Below are 22,026 nucleotides of genomic sequence, written 5' to 3'. Positions count from 1 at the left end.
AACAGAAGTTTCCTTTAGACACAATCGCATCTCTTTAGGAGGAATATCATTGAAGTACATATATTATCGTAGATTTTCAAAGATTTTTAGTTCATTTATGAGTTATTACATCCTTGTGCTTGCTTTCTACCGTGAAGAAATCTGGCGTTAATTGGCTGCGGTTGAATAGAAGTACAGCTGGTCTCTTACTACAGTGAAAACATTATCTAAATCTTGCTTTTTAGTAAAGTGGAGTTACTACCGTTTTGGGGATAGGTGACTGCCAGCACCTACTGCAAAAGTACAGTGTCAGAGGCAATGTACTGTAATGATATGGAACGTTTAATGTTCCAGCCGGCCGAAGTGGCCGTGCGGTTCTAGGCGCTTTAGTCTGGAACCGCGCGACCACTACGGTAGCAAGTTCGAATCCTGCCTCGGGCATGGATGTGTGTGTCGACCATAGGTTACTTAGGTTTAAGTAGTTCTAAGTTCTAGGGAACTGATGACCTCAGATGTTAAGTCCCATAGTGCTCAGAGCCATTTTTTTAATGTTCCGCCTTAGGTAAACTTTACGCAGACATTTAGAACATTTTCTCACACTTGAACACAGAATTTACACTATACGCAGACGGATGGATACACTGCTTCTGTCCTGGTTTTAAGATATGACTACAACATCTGTTTAGTCGACAGACTTTCGTTTTCTTTACAGAAAGCATCAGTGTAGTACAGAAACAGTTCTCTGTATTTTTTTTTACAACATTCATTGTTTCGTGAACTTTTGTGCTTAAAACTGGTTGATTTAGTCTGCTAATTCTGCAGAACGGTCTCTGCAGTGATTTACATTTATGCCATCACCAGCTTACTACTCTATCTTCATAAACAAATGTTACGGATCATAGAAGAATTGAACTGAGACACAGCATATACACATATTTTGCTGAAAATCTTTCCTATGACTCACCCGTCCGGGTGGCATCGCCCGTTAGCGCGACCGCTTCTGGGACGGGGAGGCACGTCGCCCCGTATCGAACCCGCCCGGCGGGTAAAAGATTAAGGGTCAGTATACCGGCCGAACTGGATGTGATTTTTACGTTGTTTCCCACATCCCGCTAGGTGAATAGGGGGTTGGTTCCCATATTGTGCTTCAGTTGCACGCTACAGAAATATTTAGAACACTTTATCATTGTTGCACACAGAATGTGCTCTGTATGCAAACAGAATATGTACATTCCTTCTGTCCTGGGAGATGAACAGTGGACTATTGATCATAGCTGTTTGTTCTACTTAAACACTGGATCAAAATAAGAACCATTTGACGCGTAACAGGAATCTACGTTGGCTGTTTACCTTATACACTACTTATATACTCAACACTCACTGTGTTCAACATTCTTTCGTCGAAAGACCAATAATACTGAATTTGTCCTTGCAGCAAACGAGTCCATCGCTGATTTAGATGGACAAATGTGAATTATACAAGCACCCGTCTATTACATTGCCATTCATCGCGTCTTCTATTTTTATATTGCTTGATAATAATATTTCATCATTTTCGTACTGTCCTTTTTTGCACTTCAGTCGTCCATTTATTTACTGTTGTTGCACGTTTCTTAAGTTTTCCTGTACATGCCCTTGCAAATATCCTTGTGTTTGGGCACTAAGTGCCTTCGTTTTCTGAAACCATTACCCCTGAGCGCAATCAGATATTGGTTAGTAGCTTAACACCCCAGTCGTCAGCGCCCAACTTAATTTTATAATGAAAATGATTTTCTATGAACACTTTGTTTTTAAGATAACGAAAGATAAATGACATTTAATTTTTGTAATATTGTACTGAACCATGAACTAATGAGTCAATGAGACAATTGGTGCAGCTTAATACTAATAAAGTCTTTATTTAATGATAAAGCGATTCTCAGTGTAGCCTATTAAGTGTGGTACTAGCAACTCCTCCTCAGAAAAGAAAGACGATTATCCATATAGAGGGCAGACACCTGTTACAAAAGACGTTTCCTTTGTACCATTTCACTTAGTTCGCTCACACCCTGCACCCCTATTTGAAATCAACCAAACTAAAATGTGTGAACTGCAGTTGGACCTATAGTTCGTAAATCACTTGACTGTTGGACTCCTTACTTCAGAATCGGCAGAATTTAGGAGATTTAAGGCTGTCATCGCACCATGTCTGACCACCGCCACTAATAATAATAATACCTATGCAGTTTAGGTCGGGCATCAGCGTGGCAGCCATGACATAATAACTGTTGTGCTATTTAAGCATATGTGATATCCATGTTTCAATTTTACTGTCATAGATGCATGATACAAACTAAAACGTACATATGTGGTGAGCTGACCATTTGCGGAAGATGTTCATAAATTAGTTTCACAAGATGTAATCTCAGCCACACTGCGTCGTGTTAATGCTAATATTTGCAAAAGAAGTGTGATCATTGGTAACTAATGTAATCAGTATTGCACTCTTATGAAATAATGATAATATAATCTACATCTAAATAATTACTCTGCAGTTCACAACTAAGTGCCGGGAAGAGGTCTCGTAGAACTACCTTCAAGGTATTTCTCTACAGTTCCACTCTCGAACGGTGCACGGGAAAAACGAACACTTAGATCTTTTTGTGCGAGGTGTGATTTCTCTTATTTTATCATCATCATTTCTCCTTACGTAAGTGGGCACCAACGGGATACATTCGCAGTCGGAGGAGAATATTGTTGATTGAAATTTCACAAGAATATCCTGCCGCAAAGAAAACCGCCTTTGTTTTAATTATTGCAACCTCACTTCGCGTATCAAGTACGTGGCACTCTCTTCCATATTTCGCGATAATACAAAACCCGCTGCCCTTCTTTGAACGCTATCGATGTCCGCCGTCAGTCCCATCTGATGTGGATCCCACACCGCATGGCATTACTCCAGAAGAGGGCGGACAGGCTAATTGAAAGCTGTCTCCTTAGTACACCTTCTGAATTTTCTAAGTGGTGTGCAATACATCGGACTCTTTGGTTTGCTTTCCGTAAAACATTATGTATGTGATTGATCCAGTTTAACTTATTCATAACTGTAATTCCTAAGTAATTAGGTGAATTTACAGCATTTAGGTTTATTTGTTTTATGGTGTAACCGAAAAAAAATGGTTCAAATGCCTCTAAGTACTATGGGACGTAACATCTGAAGTCATCAGTCACCTAGAACTTAGAAATACTTAAACCTAACTAACCTAAGGACATCACACACATACATGCCAGAGGCACGATTCGAACCTGCGACCGTAGCGGTTGCGAGGTTCCAGACTGAAGCGCCTAGAACCGCTCGGCCTCTCCAACCGGCTGTAACAGAAATTTAGCGGATACCTTTCAACACTCGTGTGGATGAATTCACAATTTTGATTATTTAGAGTCAACTGCCACTTTTCGTACTATACAGACATCTTGTTTAAATCGTTTTGGATTTTTTTTGTCGTATGATTTTATAGGACGGTATATGACAGCATCACCTGCAAACAATCTAAGAGAGCTGCTGAGATCATTTATGTTGATAAGGAACAACAGGGGGCCTATAACACTTTCTTGGGGAACGTCAGATATTACTTTTTCTCGATGACTTTCCGTCAGTCACTATGACGTGTGATCTTTCTGACAAGAACTGACGAATTTAGTCGCACAAATGAGGCGATACACCGTAGGCACGCATTAGAAGCCGCTTGTGACGAACGGTGTCAGTATCTTCATGAAATACAAAAATATGGAATTAATTTGACATCCTCCGTCGATAGCAAAACTTCGTGAGAATAGGAGCTAGTTGTGTTTCACAAGAACAATATATTCCGAATCCGTGTTGGCTGTTTGTCAATAAATAGTTTTCGTCGAACTAATTTATAATGCTCGAACACATTTGATGTTCCAGAATCCTACTGCAAATCGACGTCGGGCATGTGGGTCTGTAATACAGCGGCTTATTTCTATTTCCTTTCTTGGGTATCGGTGTGACTTGGACAACTTTCTATTCTTTAGGTACGGATCTTTCGTGATTGTGATCTTTTGGAGAAAATTTAGTTTTGAGATCGCAACAAAGTTGAATCCTTTTGTTTTTACCCGTCACAATATTACATTTCACCGTTCCGTTCATGGGGCAACTTACCCCAGCTTGGGAAATACTGTTGCAGAGCAGTCATGTGACGGTTAACTTGCTCGTATCGTCCTTACAGTTACTTTTCGTTCTTTTGCACACTGCAGCTTTTCAGAAGGGAAAAGAAAGAACGGGAGCGAGTTCCATTACGGCGAGCTAAGTGCAGCCCGCTGAGTGCCGCTGTAAGACGTACATAACGACCCGTGCTAGACGTACCACGGACCGGCAGTTCGGCCTGCCGCTATCGCGTCCTGCGCAGCGCTTAATCTCGATTTGCTGAAACGCGGTGATTCCGCCATCCCTTTATGAATCGCGCTAACGGCGTTTTATCACGTTAATTACGTTTATGAAATGGCTGTTCCAGGAGGGCACGGGGCACCAGCTCACTGCTGCACACGTAATTATGGAAAACCGCCAATGCAACGCACTGCAATCTGTGTGGTCGCGGCCGCAGCAGCTGCAGCTCCGACACACACCAACAGGCCGCTCTCCTCTCAGCCATTCCGGCTGATTGTGTTCTGCGAACGAAACGGTGACAGCGATAATTACGTCTTCACCTGCGTCTGCAGCTAGCGCGCCAGCGTACGGTGGATGGCGGAGGGCAACTTTTGCACGTATCATGTGTCTCCCGATCAATTTCGCTTGCGCATTGTTACGGAAGTTGCAGAAGTGTCGTAATTTCCCTAGTGTTTTCGTTCTTATTATTAAGTAACACATATTCGAGAAGAACTCGAAATGCACCGACAAAATTTTTAACGCCGTTCAGGGATATTGGTTCGTTACATATTAGGACTAATCAAGGGAATCCATACTCGGGGGAAAGAGCGCGATCCCAACCCCGTAGCTCTCAGGGAAAGAAAAAGAATAGCGTATCAGATATTTTTCCTTTCAAATGGTTGAAATGGCTCTGAGCACTATGGTACTTAACTTCGGAGGTCATCAGTCCCCTAGAACTTAGAACTACTTTAACTAACCTAAGGACATCACACACATCCATGCCCGAGGCAGGATTCGTACCTGCGACCGTAGCGGTCGCGCGGTTCCAGACTGTAGCGCCTAGAGCCGCTCGGCCACCTCGGCTGGCTTTCCTTTCAAGAACATGATTTAAAGTCGGTATTACGCAGGTTTTCAACAGGATCGCAGCTGAAACTTTTTTTATGGCTAATTACAAGTAGCCATCCGTTTTCCAAAATATTAAAAGTACTCCATACCTCCAGGTCCAGTCCTCTCCCCCTCACTCACCCCTCCCCCTCCTCCTCCCCCCCCCCCCCGCCACCCCCCTCCCCGCACCTCTCTCACTGCAGACCATCGTATGGACCTGTTTGTACATAACACTGCATTTCAACTGATTTGTTACCCACATTTGTCTTTGTACTGCACGGAAAACACCTGCACAACACCTAAAATCTCAACAGGCACTTTCAATATGTAGTAGTAGTGGTAGATATTGCTTCTATGCGCCAGTATACTTGCAACTGGAAACTTTGCCGTCGGATATGTAAGGTAAAAAAGGGAAAAAAAGACGTTGTATGAGTTATTTTACAAAACAGCTCAAATTTAATGGTACGTAAATCTCGCTGCAAGCGAGGTCCGAAGAAGAGGAAAAAGACGGATAAAAGTTTTTTCGGAAATGTTGTTTCGGTATTAAGTTACGTGGTTCGAACATAATTACTACGATGTCCGTCATGCTGCAAGCCTTAGCATGAACTGTATTTTATTTAAACGTCGTAAAGGTGTTTCATATGCTCTATTAGCCGCCTCTGTCATCTCGAATTTCACCTCATGGCGTTCTTAAAGGCTTTTTTTATTTCCGACTGAAATATCACGTTCAGCCAGCGCTTTGACACTAGTATTTAATGGTACACTGCAATCAAGTAACTAACTGAGATGTTGGCAGTTGTAAAGCAAATTGCATACTTTCCACTAGCACCTTCATCTCGAAAGTGGAAATCCAGGTTCGATAAAAGCGTACGAGATCTGATCAAAAAAGTAAAGGAATTTTTCTTTTTCTTAAAAAAATTCCTTTTTATTCATCAACATCGACTTCGTCCCTTTGAAAGAAATCCCCCTCAGATATAATACACTTATGGAAGCGTTTTTTATAATCTCGGAAGCACTTCTGGAACTCAATTTTCGTTCTGGTGTTCAACTCCTTCAGCGGTTCTGTTTTTATCTCATCAATGGTGGCAAATCGATGTCCTTTCTTGGTTCTCTCCAGCTTCGGTATACAAAATAGTCGCATGTAGCCAATTCCGGAAAATACTGTGTCAAGGAAACATGATAGTTTTCGTTTCTGCAAAAAAAAAAAAAAAAAAAAAAAAAAAATCACGAACAAGTATTGAGGTGTGGGCGGAAGCATAATCGTGATGCATTTTCAACGAGTGGTTTTGCCACAATTCTGGTCGTTTTCTGCGGATTGCTACCCGCAAATTTCGCACAACTTCTAGGTGGTAATTCTTATTAAGCGCACGACCATAAGGTAGGAACTCATGATGGATTATCACGTTGTCATCGAAGAACACAACAATAAGAACCTTCACATGTGATCGAACTTGTCGAATTTTTTCGGTCTTGGCTATTCAGGCAGTTTTTATTGGGGCTGTAGGGTCTTGGTTTTGACGTCATAAACGTATACTCATGTTTCGTCACTTCTTTAGAAGTTCGGGATCGTTGTAGACTTAATTTAACAATTTTTGAGCGATGTCTATGCGAAACCGTTTGGTCGAAATTCAACCATTTCGGAACAAACATTGCTGCCATACGTTTCATGCCCATAACAACTGAGAAAGTGCTTGGCATGAGCCAAAGGATATGCCGACATCATCAGCAATCTCTCTAATGGTATTCGGCGATTTCCCATAACCACTTTCTTGACTTTTTCCACATCGTCGTCAGTAATCGACGTGCTAGGACGTCCAGGAACGTCATGATCTTCAGAGTGTTCTCGACCCTCTTTGAGACGTTTGTACCACTCTTGAACTCTTGTCTTACTCGTAATAGATTCACCAAAAGCCACAGTCAACATTTCGAATGCGTCGCTGCACTTTATTTTTCAAGCAAAATTTAATGCAAATTATTTGATCCATCTTTTTCGAAAGTAAAAATTCGTCGAGCGCTCGAAAACACATACAATCTTTCCAACTGTCAACGATGAATCAAATATTTAAAACAGCTGAAAATGTAAACATACATCAGTAATATGTTTACCAACAAGATAAAAAGAATTTTGAAAATCTGATGTACAAAGCCCGAGAAATTAAAAAATATCCCGTTACTTTCTTTATCGCCCTCCGGATATGACAGACCGTAAAACTAGTAGTCCCCTGTCATAATGACGCCACGCCGCCCGGGATTATCCGAGCGGATAAAATGAAATTGGTTTCATTCTTGTTTTTAGTATGCTGAACTCCAACACGAAAAAAAATATTACTGTATCACACATTTTTACGGGTAATTTTCAATACTGTTTTACAATGTAATTTTTCACCAATCGTACTAATAGATATTTCACGAACTGTACTTCCTAAATTATATCAGGGTCAAAATGAAACGCGTGATATCACTACGTCCAAGAATGGAAAAAAGCGTTCTTGATCCTTAATTGGCTTCTTCTTCAGCTTTTTAATGTATTAATACGATAAAAACATCGATTCGTCCATGTTTCTTTTACAGTTAAGAATAAATAAAAAAAAGCGGTCTAAGGTGCTGCAGTCTTGGACTGTACGGCTGATCCCGGCGGAGGTTCGAGTCCCCCTCGGGCATGGGAGTGTGTGTTTGTCCTTAGGATAATTTAGGTTAAGTAGTGTGTAAGCTTAGGGACTGATGACCTTAGCAGTTAAGTCCCATAAGATTTCACATAAATTTGAACATTTTGAATGACGCCACTGTAGAAGTCTAAAGGGATAGTGCAGTTTTAGAATATCTCTCAGTGGAGTATTCGTGAATTCGCGTAACTTTTTCAGTCGAAGAATGCATATTTGGCGCCGTCTTTACCACAGTGAGTATGGTATATGCTTATGCAGCGAACCTTCAGTCCAAACTGTTTCGAGACCGCATTAATAAAAAATTGAGAAAAGTTAAGATGATGGTTTCTAATGCTTAGGGTGTTCTACAAATTCACTCTCCACTTGAGTACTACCCACAGAACAGTCATACAACCTTGTGGAACTGCCAGGAAAGTTCTTATCATCACGTGCGTCACATTCCCAATTTCTTCGGTCTTGGCGAACAGAGGCCCACTCTGCACTTTGTCGTTTTGTGGTAGATGCATTCTGATAATATCGGTCCTCGTTACGAGTGGTGTTTTTTTTTTTCAGAAAAGAACGGCCTGCGTTTTTCATTTCAATTAAGCCGCGGCAGGTGTCCATGCGTCGTTGTTTTTTATTCGGAAGTCAAAGTGTACGGGACAAACTTTGCACTCTGTTTTCTCTTCTTCAGAACATTTCGGGGAATGCCCTTAACACTTGATTTAGAAAGTTCTGTTCGTTGCTCCATTGCAATTGGCGACGCTGCAACGGTGGCACAGTGCTGTCGCACGTCTACTACTTATTCCTCCAGCTGCATAAACAAGAGGCAGTCGCTGGGCTGCTCGGTAGATGCATCCAAACCATCGATCCTGTGGAGCAAAACAGTTCCTGTGTGATGCATTGTGTGCGTAAAGTTGTTGTCTTGCAGATAAAACAAAGTCCCCGGTGCACCATTTCTCGCCGTTCTGTTGAGCTTTCAGCAGTAGCATTCGACCATTCTATAATAGTTACCATCAGTGACAATACGTAATACAGACTCCGTGAGGTGGCATATGGGAACACTGGAGTCGTATTCGGGAGGAAGGATGTTCAAATCCCGGGTTGGCCATCCATATTTCCTATAGTTTTCTTAAATCGCTTAAGGTGAGTGCTGAGATAGTTCCTTTGAAAGGGCACGATCCTTTTACTTCCCCGTTCTTCCCAAATCCGCGCCTGTGCTGTTCTTCTAATAACCTCCCAGTCGATGGGACGTTATTCGATAATCTCCGTTCTTTTTGTATCGTTGAGGTAAAGGAGATAACATTCTGACTGAGAGACAAAAGCAATAAGAACAATGTAAAAAAAAGCTGTTTAGGTTCACCTCTGATGTACAGAGCACTGGCAGAACGTGTGTTGTTGCTCTAAGAAAAACATTGCTTAGAGTAGTAAAATTATAAATATATATTTCATTGCCCGAGGAATGACTGTCAAGTGATACAGGCTTCGAGAGAAGTTGGAGCACTCTTCCCCACGAATTAGGATCAGTTGGATATTTGGTCAATACGAGTACGTCGAAGATCCAGAATCTTATAAGACATAGAGAAAAAAGTTTGGTAAACTGATAAAGCTGTAAAACTGCAAACTAAGTTGATACTCAAATCGGAGTGCTTGTAAATGTGTTCATTTAGTGAAGATCACCTACTTAATCTACATATATCAGCACTCGTTCCTGCCGCTGCTCAAAACATTTCTGCGTGCCGTGCTTCACGAGCTTTTATCCTCCGTCTATTGTAATGTGATCGTCCACCTCTACTCAGTTTACTAGAGAAAGCTGAAACTTGTTATTTCTGAAGGAGACAGTTGAAAGAAGTGAAGTAGTAGCTTACAAAAGCGCTACTACAAATGGTTTCTTAGTGACACAACAAGTCTAACTATCAGAACTATTTGGCAATTAAAGCGTATTTCACAAGCAAAATAGACGCTTTTGCCAAAGACAGAGGTAATGATCGTTCGAGGTAGGGGATACTTCAAACGATACCTACTCAGACGGAATGTTGTTGCTCTAACTGGAAATTTATTGCGACAACAGAAATGAATAATGACTTTATGACACGCTCCAGAATGCTCTTTACACACAAAATATAATTACAGTCTATCACCATACTGTGCAATTTATACGCTAGTTCGTTAGTGCATCAACGAGTATTCCCCCGCGTTAGTTGCTGGTGATGTCTGTCGAGTAACGTAATAACCTGTGAATAACTGCTCCTAAATCAGCATGTCAAAAGCAGTGTGTCAGAGGTAATGACAGAATTTTATGGAACACGTTACACATTGATTGTTGTCCGATTGCTTTTATTTTACCTACCATTTCGTCAGTACTGATGTTCGAATGTGCGACGGAAGCGCATCGATTCAAGAATCCTTTTCCATCACGTGGTGCGCAATGTCGCTACTGCTAATATGAAACTCTTGCTATTCTGCTTCACAAACGGTCCTGGACCATATGTGAAGCGTCGGTTTTAGATTAATTGTGTTCTGCAGTTACGGCGTTAGTGTACGTAGAGCTCGTCTTTCTGCATCATCTGAGAGGCACATTTCTTCTTTCCCTCATATCCATCACAAGAACTGCTGCATGGATGTGTCATATTAGCCCATCATGGTTTTACTACTCAAAAATTCGCAACAAAAGCTGGCATTTATAGCGATAAGTTGTAACTTGTTCTTTAACTAGTATTGATATTCTGATATTATTCGAGAAACAAGTAGCAAGTGGGTTAATACATGCAATACTGATGTCCTGAAAGTATTTGACAAAAATTCCAACAGCTCGCACGGGTCTTCGATATTAAAAATAAATTTATGTTGAACAAAAAACTAAGGAACGGATAGGCAGTTGTAAAAATGCATGCATCCGGAGGTATCAGTTCCTGGCAAGGAGAATAAAAATAGGCATGTTAAATCAAATATTAACGATGTCAGCGAACAGCACGAAGTGGGACATCTGTTATGAAATACTGAAAGCTTAGAGAAAGAGATGACATGCACCACAATCCATATAAACCTCACTGCTCTGAGGGGAAAAAAATGTGTCTAAGAATACGCTATGAAACACGCTACATACAGCATTCTAAAAATTAAGCTTGCTACGAACATGATCACAGAACAGTTTTGCCATTACGAAGTTTGTGCCAGCAACCAGATTTGGTCTGAAAACAACTATCGCATTCATACATTTAACGCTTCGATTAAACCACAATTTTTTCGGCGCTATCTTAAGCACACAACAAAAAGTTCAGCTACTTTGATAGTGAACAGGAGATTTTGTGAACAACATGAATAATTTTAAAAAGAAATTACGCTTGCGCAGTAAGCCTTTACGTTTAATGTAAATATAAATACTCTGTGAGGTGTGTTAGCCTATTTCTGTAATTAGATTGTTGCAACCAGTTTCACTGCATTATACTGCGGAGATGAAAAACGTAGCATATAATTGAGTAACATTTCAAGACAATATTCGTGAAATAAAACAAACGAGATCGTATTTCATAGTAGTTTTTTAATCGTCACAGCCAGTGGTGTATATACGGGTGCTGGCAATCACAAAAAAGGGTTTACATTCTCACATTGTGTAGAGTCTTATTTACAAACAATATCTACATCACTATGTAAGAACATATTTGAAATGTATTCCGGACGCCGACACACTTTGCGAGGTACGTAAAACAAACGCAAACAAAAGTAAAAAAAAAAAGATGCTGTTAATATGTGGACAAACCGAAGTTGTCTCCAGCTGAGGCATGTTCACTCACGCTGATAAGCATATTAGAGATATCACGGTCTGTAGCGACGGGACTGCTGAACGGGTGAGCACCCGTACAATTACTTTGTCTTGCGAATTCACTGCCCTGCATCGACGGATGCCTAGGAGTCACTCCGGTGTAATGGTATATGGTTGTCAGCAATTAAACCACTTGATCAGAACGACCTACCTTTTGGTAACAGGAACCGTAACAGATACATTTCATTAAATTACGTTTGCATCACAGTTATATTGGAAGGGCAGAGTATAGGCCTATGCAGTCCAGTTCGAATCCCACGCGGGTACATAAGCACCAACATGTGGCCTTCTTTTTGAAAGGAAACTTTTTGATCTCCTCTTATATCTTACTTTTTCACGCGTTCCCAATGATATTCGATAGTCAAAATTTCTGATTCCTCCTGGGAATTTACACAAATAGCTGGTGCGATTCTAGAAGTCGGACAAGGGGGGAGGGGGGGGGCTAACGGGGAGGGGGGGGGGGGTTGGGGGAATGGAATATCGATTAACAAAACTGGTAAATTTAGTTTTGATTAAAGTAGTTTTTGGTTACTGTTTTGGAGTTCATAGTAAAAAAATGTGTATTAATAATAATAAGACGCCCATTTTAAGTTAAATGATAGACAGTAAGCTATTTGCAGCTCTTATTCTTTTATTAAAATGTGTTTAAAATACATTGCAACCTATATAGCTACAAAGTTATAAAAAAAGATTGAATCTGTTGGAGTAATATAGTCGCTTATTTCTGAAGTCATTTTATCCAGTGTAATATGATACTCCATTGGGAGGGGCTAAAGCCCCCATAGACCCCCCCCCCCTTCCTTGCCACTGCCCGTGCTTGTGCATAAGGTTGGGGTTGGGAATTGGCAAGTACATTAAATGTACTCGCAGTTGCGAATATGAACAATCATCAGCTGTACAATGCAATGAGACCAATGAAAATTTGTCCAGGATCGGGTCTCGAATCCGGATTTTCTCCTTATCGCGAGCCGTACCTTAACACGACTTACGGCCAGACCCGAACTTCCATATGCTGTCAACCACGGGTCTACAACCTGTGCTCGTACTTCCATTATGCATGCGTGTATGCATGTCCGAAGGAACTTTGAATCGTATATCTGAATAGCACAGGCACTGCAATACTGTATTTACCCGCCACACCGGGCAAGCGACCTTCAATTTAAAATGTCTCCCCTGTACAGTTATATACACATGAATGTACGAGTGCAGATTTAGACACATGGTCGACGACTTATAGAAGTTTGGGTATGGCGGTGAAGTCGTGGTCGGATAGCCTAATGGTAAGGTACGGTTCGCTATAAGTCGGAAATCCAGGATTGAGTTCCTTATCGGGACTAATTTTCATTGCCGTCATTCCATTATACAGCTAATGGTTTTCAATATTCGCAACTGCGAATACATTTAATAAATAACGGCTGTAGTCGCCGCGGTGCCGGTTCTTTCGGCCGTACGTGCGTGTCTGAAGGAACATTGCATCGTATTTCTGAATAACACGAGCACAGAAGTATCGAATTGGGAAGAATATTGTTGTAAGTCAGTAACTAAGTAATAGTGAGTTATTTAAATCGCTACTAACATCCGCTGTATTTCCTTGCTTGTAGTAAAAATTTAGCAATGCCAAAACTGTGTACGCAATTGCAGAAGCCAAACGGATGAAATCATATTCTATTTCGTCTGTTAAGAGGAAATAATCTTTCGATAACAAAGTTTTACAGAAACATCTGATCTGAAGTATGTATACAAGAACAACTCTTCAATATTATTTTCCAATACTTGGCACCAGTAGGCGAATGAAAACTAATGTTGCACTGCGTGTAGGTAACAATCTAAAACTAAGGTTACGAAGAATTAAACTTTCCATGAAAATAATTGGTATAACGTCTCTTCACCTCTCGTAAAGATGTAAAGGTAAACGTTTCTGAAGGAAAGCTTCCATCGGGCGCAACAGCTAAACATTGTGACGAATGAGAGTCTTAAAACAGCTGCAGCTAAAAGAATGCGCAGCTGACCGAAAAGGCACGTGAACACGAAACATACATTAATAGAGGATGAAGTATGGTTTTATCTAAAATCAACGAAGCAAATAAGTTATTCTCCAAACTAAAAAGCCGAGCTCCTCACAACAGACGCTGATGGGAAGGACGAAGGAGATGTACATTGCCCATGAAGGAGTAATCCATGTAATGGTAATAATGGGTGTATCAGTGTGAGGATGCGCTTATGTTCACAATTTGTTACAAGAACGCATTAGAAAGACCGGTACTTTCCGTAAGTTACATCGAGACGAAATAAATAAGGTGAATAAAGTTTACGAAAAGCACAGAACACGAACCGCTTCCTGGAATATTACGGCAGCTAAAGAAAAGCGAAACACCGTCGCTCAGTACATTATAATTTCTTCAACGAAAGAGCTCTGAAGATGCTAATCTCTGGGACATTTGAGAGGAGAGAGAAGGAGTTGGCGAATAGCAGATCGTCGTCCCGGCAACCTCATTTCTCTCCGAAATTTATAATCAGCCAATAGCCGAAAATAAGACATGCACAGTTAATTATTTTATAAGCAGAGGTATTTTTAGTCCATTCAGCTGACCAGTTCATATCACTTTCTTGGTATTGCAGTTCGTATTAGTTTTTAAAAGTTGGTGCAGTTGTGTGTTTCACATAGACATTACATGAAAAATAACAAAACCCGCCGTCTGCACGGTAATTTTCTCAGAATTATAATGGGTAAAACGACCAAGAAACCGTAAGTGACACATAATACCTGTACTTCTCTGATTTTACAGGAATATGAGTTTTGTAGTTTCTCCCAATTTTTCAGAAGTTTTCTCAAAAATACTGGCTGACCACGTGTGTTATGAAGACAAGATACCGCGCTCGCGTAAAAATGTGTAGCATATTGAACTATTATAATCAAGTGGACCCGCTTAATAATTTGAGTAATTGGAATATCGGTAGAGTTATCTTGTATTGGTATTGTAGCAATAACAGGATAAATATATTAGTAGTTCTAACAAGGACTTTATGTGTCAGTTTATGCAAATATTACAATATAATAGTGCCGAAGTACAACACAAATCATAGAACGATTTTATATGTGGAAAAGCTATACGTAAACTACGGCCAAATATAAAAGGCGTCAACTGAATCCACACCTTAGGTTGTGTAACCTTCTCCAGATGTATATCCTTCTCATAAGTTTACAATATCCATCTGCGTATAGATCCTTAGAAGAAGTACAAATAAAAATGTCAACACTATCCCAGAGAGAGTATTGTTAAACTTCTTCATTATAAATTGAATTCATTTGGGCACGGCATTTTTCATTCGCTAATGCTTTTGAAGGATGTATATCTTTTGAGGGGTATGCTTTTGAAGGTACATAATTATCTTCGTCTTATTGTTATTCATCAGTTTTACAGGTTACGACCAGAGTTTCGTTCTGCGTGGGATAGTATAAGTTATAAAATCGATATATTCAAATTATACATAGGTACAAAGTATTCTTATATAAAAACAGTAAGGTTTAACAATTCGTTGTTGTCATGAGAGAGCTGGATGGGGAGTCACAGCGTTATTATCTGTCAAAAATATCAAAATTATTAATTATGAATACAAGATAAGAAACAGTTATGGGGAAATAAACGAAGGTGTGTTATGTGTACCAGGTTGAGATAAGATCACGGAGGACTGAGACTGAAGGTATTAGTAATAAAACAAATCCGGAGGTGTAAATGAATACAGGCAATTAGGCAAATCTTGCACAAACGACAAACAAGTCAGTGGAATACCAGATACGATTTCAGAAAAATACTTCAGAGCATTAAATTCCGAGAAAAACTAAGTAGTTGTTAACAGTAGAAGATGAAGAGAAAAAAAGAAAAGGTAGCTCATCTACTGAAATTTTGGTTAAAACAAAAGCTCCTTATTTTAGAAGTTGGATTTCTTCAAGGTTCTCTGTAGTTTCTAAGGTAACAACAAACAAGTTAGTGTGTAGGTCATTAACAGCACATGTGTAAATAAACTGAGTCTTAAAACTAATTACGTCACCGTCAATTTAGATAAGCCATTATTATTATCAGTTCTCATCGATTTATAAATTAGTTATGCCGTCGAACGATATTCATTTCCGCTCTGTTGGTAATTTCAGCATAGTTTTTCCTGCGTATTTGCTTAAAATATGGCTCGGTGTTTGTTCTGATCGAAGTCTATTTGCTGATGAAGCTTCTTAAGAACTTCACACGCTCGCCTTCAGATGAAATACGAAAATTGACAATGATCTGGTCATAAATGCGAGGACAATTGTATTAATGGGAGATCCAAAACGATTAACTAATAAGTTACTTCTTCTAATGTGAATTTAAAAAATCATCATTACGTAAATAAAAGTCGAACTGGCTTTTGAACCTAAATATTTCTGGGCCTTTGCTATGCTACTACTGTGGACTCAGACAAGAGATTGTGTACATGTTATCGTCGAATATGTAAAACAGGGCCTTTCCTAAAGTTAGCTACGCCGTGTATATAAATCAGAATTTTTCCCAGAGTTAGCTACGTCGTGTATATAAATCAGAATTTTTCCCAGAGTTAGCTACATTGCTGTCTATGCAAAAAGTCCGTATTGAGAACGGGAAAGTTTTCACAAAAGCAGCCACCGAAACCAAATAATCGATGGAAAAGCCATTCTAAATCATTACTAGTGTCATCACATCAAGATAAGCATGTGACAGTAAGTTTAACGAAGCTCTTGAAGCAAGAATATTGTATTAAAGTTTTGTACTGGTATGTGTTAGATTTTTCACAGTTAGATATTCGATTTTTAGGTAAATTTTAATTTACATTAATCTGCAGTCAATAATAAACATTTAAGTTACAAATTCTACAGGCAAAAACACATAAGTTTCACAGCATTTTCATAAAATAATCTGGATTAATAATCGAGAAAATATTCTCACGTGCTAAAAACATCTGCAGTCATCAAGATTAGTAAATTAAATGAAAAGGATTTGAGGTTTATGGATCATGTCAGCATTCGTCACATACACCAATTATCAATACAGATTATTTCTTGGAAGCAATGTGAAATGTGTAATCTTTTTGCCTGCGAAATTTCCAACTTTACATACACCAGCTATCAATACAGATTATTTCATGGAAGCAATGTGAAATGTGTAATCTTTTTGCCTGCGAAATTTCTAGCTTTAGTGTTCACTACTGAAAAATAAGAGAACCGAAGCGTTTGAAATGTGTTGCTACAAACAGATACTGAAAGTTAGGTGAACTAATATGATAAGAAATGAGTAAGTTCACCACATAATTGGCAAGGACAATGTCGAGATGAAGGGACAAGATGATAAGACCAGCGTTAAGTTATCAGAGAGTAACTTCTGTGGTATTGGAGGAAGGTATAGAAGATAAAATCCTTATCGAAAGACAGAGATTCGAATATATCCAACAAATAATCGACTACATTGGTTGAGATGAAGAGGTTGGCACACTAGAGGAATTTGTGCCTGACCGTATGAAACCAATCAGAGCACTGATGAAAAAAAATATAATTACAGCTTTTCTAGTTGATAATGACTGAAAATCCGCAATTGTAATTTGGAAATTATAATTAACCGTACTGTTAATACGAAAATATCGTTTAAAAGTTCACGTGGGTATAATTGAAAAACGAATACTGTTGTGTATTACATTGTGAATGGAAAACACGCAACACTGACGTAATACTCTACAATTTTACAGAATATTAGAGTTGTGTGTGTTTCATTCAAAATGTATAAAATATTCTATCAACGACCTACGGAACAGTCAACAAGCGCAATTGTGTATTATATTAATGCGTAATGTGTAGTTCAAGTGCGTGTAAACTGGGGCTAGATAATTATTGTCTGTGTGGTAAACGGCGCGACTACTTATCGAGTTCGGAGTTCCTTAGTTATAAAGACTCCTATTTACATTATTCGACTTATCCACTCTTTATTTTAAAACCAGTATGTGAAAATTTGTACTTTGATAAATTTATGTAACTTTAAATGCGAACACTTTAGGTTCGCCTTTACTACGATTGCTACGAATATCATTTGGGTCTCCAGGTGAGTGTTGCCAATATTACCTGTTTGGGATTTTTGGCCGAAAGTTTAATGATTTTTCTGACGTTTCGCCAGCAGGAGTGGCTGCCATCATCAAAGATTGATTATCCATCCACGATCATCAATGACGTGCGAACCTTTGACAATCCCACCTGCTGGTCTTAGCGAAGCGTCATAAAAGTTTATGCAGAAGCCAACAGGCAAAACATCAATAAGTGACCACGAAAGCCTCAACTGTTTTGTAAATAAATAAATAAATAAATAAATACCACTATGCGTTTCGGATGGTGAAACCTCCACTATCGGACTGAGACATGTGTGTATTATATGTACGACTTATAGGAAGCCTGTGGCACTGTGTGGTAGCAAAAAGCCAAAACAAAACACTATTTGTGTACTATTTTTGGGTAACCAGTTGGGTAGCAATATTTCGGAAAAAAGAAAGAAAATGAAAAAGACCTGATGATGGAGTTTAACCTACCGAAACACGTAGTGGAAATAAAAAAAACTGTGGTTGGTTTATAGTGGAGTTTAAATAATTTGTGACTGGTTACGATAACTTGTCGTTTCAACTAAAATTTGCGTGTTCCTGACTAATCATCATAGGCCTACCTATAAAACTAAACAGCTAACTTTGGGCAGAGTCCCCGTTACACCTTGCCTTTCTATCGATTTCCATGATGAGAAAAAAATTGATCGCCAATATTTCATGCAGTTCTTGACCGAATCCAAAACTTTAAAATGATGTTATGATACACTCATTAAGAGCTGAAATCTTATGTTACAAGTTTAAAACAATAAGTCGAGTATTAAAGCTACACACTGGGTATAAGTCTTGAGGCAGCCGCAGTGGTAACACCGGTTCCCGTCGGATCACCGAAATTAAGTGCTGTTGAGATTGGCTAGCACTTGAATGGGTGACCATCCAGTCTGCCGAGCGCTGTCGGCAAGCGGGGTGCTCTCAGCCCTTGTGAGGCAAACTGAGGAGCTACTTGACTGAGAAGTAGCGGCTCCGGTCACGAAAACTAGCAACGGCTGGGGGAGCGGGATGCTGAACACATGCCCCTCCATATCCGCATTAAATAATGTCTATCGCTTGAGGAGGACGCGTCGGTCGGTCGGTCCCTTGGGTCTTCCGAGGCCTTTTCGGACAGAGTTTATATCTTGAGGCAATGTTACTCAAAGCGTACAAATTATCCAGAATATACTCATCCAGTATTTGAGAATGAGAGCACTTAACGTCTTCCAACAAACTTTACCCATAATTTCGAACCTTTACGAATTTTTTTCTCGCTGATTCCCCGCACAAAATGATGGAAGGAAAAAATTCTGTAACTTACTACACTGACGCTGTTCTTGACCGAATTCAGAAACGTAATATAATACTGCTACTATACTCCTACATTACAGATTTAGTACAGTAAGTCAGTTAGTACAGTTATAAGCTTGTAAATATCTTGAGGCAATGTAATTCAAGGCACGCAAATTATCCAGAATATATTCATCCAGTATTTCAGCATGACAACACTTAGCGTCTTCCAACAGACTTTACACATAATTCTAACCTTTGTGAAATTTTTTCTCGCCGGCACCCCGCACAAAATAACAAAAGGAGAAAAGTTTTTTGCTTACTACATTGTCACTGTTCATGCAGTAAAATTGCTTTACCAGTCTCTATGTTTAAAATTTGTTACTTCTTTACTATTAATACCATTCGCAACAAATTTTGCATAGTCCGCTCCTGCCATTGAATGTACTTGTGAAATAATATCGTAGTACGATACATAGTTCGTGAGATCAGACTTTTATGCTAGAGAGTTATGTAACTGTACGACGTGTATTTCAGAAGACATGACGTTTTATACAACGGATTTGGATTCTTTAAAGAATCGGTGGTGGCAATTTACTGGTATTTCATAATTTTGAAAAGTTTAGAAGCAAAGAATTGTAAAGCCAGTTCGACAGGGTCTTTCAAAACGAATGTCCTGATTTCGATACTCGATAAAAACATACCGCAGACATGCGATAAATTACAAAATACTAATAAAATCTTTAAGTTTTAGTTATGATATTACAAATGCCTTACGTGTTCACCAGCAGCAGCAAGAACGGCATTTAGATGATAGCTAAATTTGTCATAAATTACACAACGTATCCATATTTACAGAACTTGTGGTGGCTGTTATTCTGTTCTTCACTTGTTCTACGTGACAAGGTTATGGGGAGATGAACACACTTTTCTTCACACACCCTCGCAAGAAAACGTCGCTTGGTGTCACATCTGGCGACATTAGATTCAAAGAGTGCAGGGTAGTGTCTGACGTTCCCGTGCCCACTGCCCAGTGTCGAGCTGTATTCAAATGCTGCAGAACTTTTTCCACAACTTCAGGAGGACTCTTCTGATTTCATTTCCAACATGATGGGGCACCATCACACTGGCACAACAACATACAGTAGTTTCTCAGTGATACTCTGCATGAATAAAGGCACACGGGACCCCGAAACTCTGCACTTCATTCTAGGCCTCTATGATTGCCAGACATGACCCCACGCGATTTTTTTCATGTGGGGATATGTGAAAGAAACTACGCTCATCTTCCATGTTCGTGCTGCAGCTGGTGGACACTCAGAGATTTTGTAATAGCATAGCTAAAACTTAATTTGTTTGTATTTTGCTATTCATCCTATGGTTCTAGTAGATCTTTATCAATAAATATGGAGTTTTGAAATCAGGTCGTTCTTTTTGAAACATCCTGTGTAAAGACAGTATGACACGTTTTAGAAAAACATCAATGCGCATATTTCCGACACCGAAATAATGTCTCGTTGTTAGAGCCGTTGTTCCACTGCGGTATATATATAAGGAACACGGGGCAGTAGGCTTTACCTGTGAGGCGCTCCTTGACGACGTGGGAGGCGAAGGCGGCGGCGGCGGCGCTGCGCTGCAGGGCGGCGGCGTCCAGCCAGGGAAAGGGCGGCGCGTGCGCGTGCGGGGGCGGCGGGGGCGGCGGCCTGTGCGCCGGCACGCGGATGACGCCCGCCGCGCCCGCGTACACCAGCGCCGCCGGCACGCGCACCAGCGGCGGGAACAGCGACTGCGGCTGCGGGGGCGGCTGCGACTGCGGAGGCGGCAGCGGCGACTGCGGGGGCGGCAGCGCCAGCGGCAGCGCCGGCTCCGTGCCCAGCAGGCGCGAGATGCTGAACGGCAGCGACGGCGCCGACTGCTGCGGCGGCGGCGACGAGGACGCCGGGGGCGGCGGGGGCGGCAGCGGCGCCGCGTGCGCGGGCGGCGGGGGCGGTGACGAGCCGTCGCTGCTGCGGTAGCTGTCGTCGTCGCCGCTGCATCGGCTGTCCGTGTCTACGTTGATCTCGCGATCCTCCTCCACGTCCGACGTGCTCATAGTGTCTGCTCGTTTCGTACGCAGAGGCAACTCAATGGCACATCTTCACTACTACGAACGTCACAACACACACGAGAACGTAGCTCCCCGTCACAACGAACCAACTACAAAATCACTCTTCATAAATGTTTACGTGCGGATATTTTGCCATGACGTGCGTACGTGACATTCCAGACGATTGTCACTTTACCCGTCCAAATTCAACGTTGTCCTTTGAAGAAACGAGAGTGTGATAACAAGTGCGGTGGTTCAGAACTTTCTTTTTACCACTAGTGCCCAGACATTCTTATGATGATCCTTTGTCCCCCAGTAAAACAGAACCAAAACAGCACTCCATTCACTGCGTAGATTCAACCACCGTTTCGAGATAGTGGAGTCTGCCAACGCGTATTACAACCTTCAAGCTATATTCTGCTCCTTGACAGTGGTTAATGATGAGTTAACAGCTGTCTGATGCCTCGCTTCCATCAGTATGTCCATACGAATGCGTGGATAGCAGAGCGTCAGGTGCTATTTGCGCCGCCGCGTGGTCGTAGCTCTGGACGCTCTCCTGCCGACGCTGCGCCCCGCCTCAGCCGACAGACGGACGGACAGTGCGCCAATGCACGCGCCGCGCCGCTCAGCTGTGTGTACGCGCGGTGGAGGGGGCGGCAGCGGCGGTGGTGGGGTGGAGCGCCGGTCCGCGCTGGGCGGGCCGGCGCCGCCTCCCACCACGTAGGCGCTTTCTCCGCCAATCACGGTGCGCCACTGCGACCCGCGCCCACGCCCCTGCGCGGCGCCCATTGGCTCTGGGAAAAACCTGCACCGTCAAAGATACACAAATTGAAACACATTT

General features: G+C 41.0%; 1 protein-coding gene across 1 annotated transcript in view; it reads right to left on the bottom strand.

The window, feature by feature from the left end:
- LOC126354361 (T-cell leukemia homeobox protein 3-like) overlaps positions 1 to 21,786 on the bottom strand; it is a 355,401-nt gene extending 333,615 nt beyond the window's left edge. The window contains exon 1 of the mRNA XM_050003941.1: positions 20,678 to 21,786. Coding sequence (XP_049859898.1) covers positions 20,678 to 21,191 — 514 coding nt within the window. The 5' untranslated portion in view covers positions 21,192 to 21,786. The remainder of the gene's footprint in view (positions 1 to 20,677) is intronic.
- Positions 21,787 to 22,026: the final 240 nt, after the last annotated feature.

This window comes from Schistocerca gregaria, chromosome 3 (assembly GCF_023897955.1).
Source record: "Schistocerca gregaria isolate iqSchGreg1 chromosome 3, iqSchGreg1.2, whole genome shotgun sequence".
Lineage (NCBI taxonomy): Eukaryota > Metazoa > Arthropoda > Insecta > Orthoptera > Acrididae > Schistocerca > Schistocerca gregaria.
This window is presented reverse-complemented; position numbering and strand designations above follow the sequence as displayed.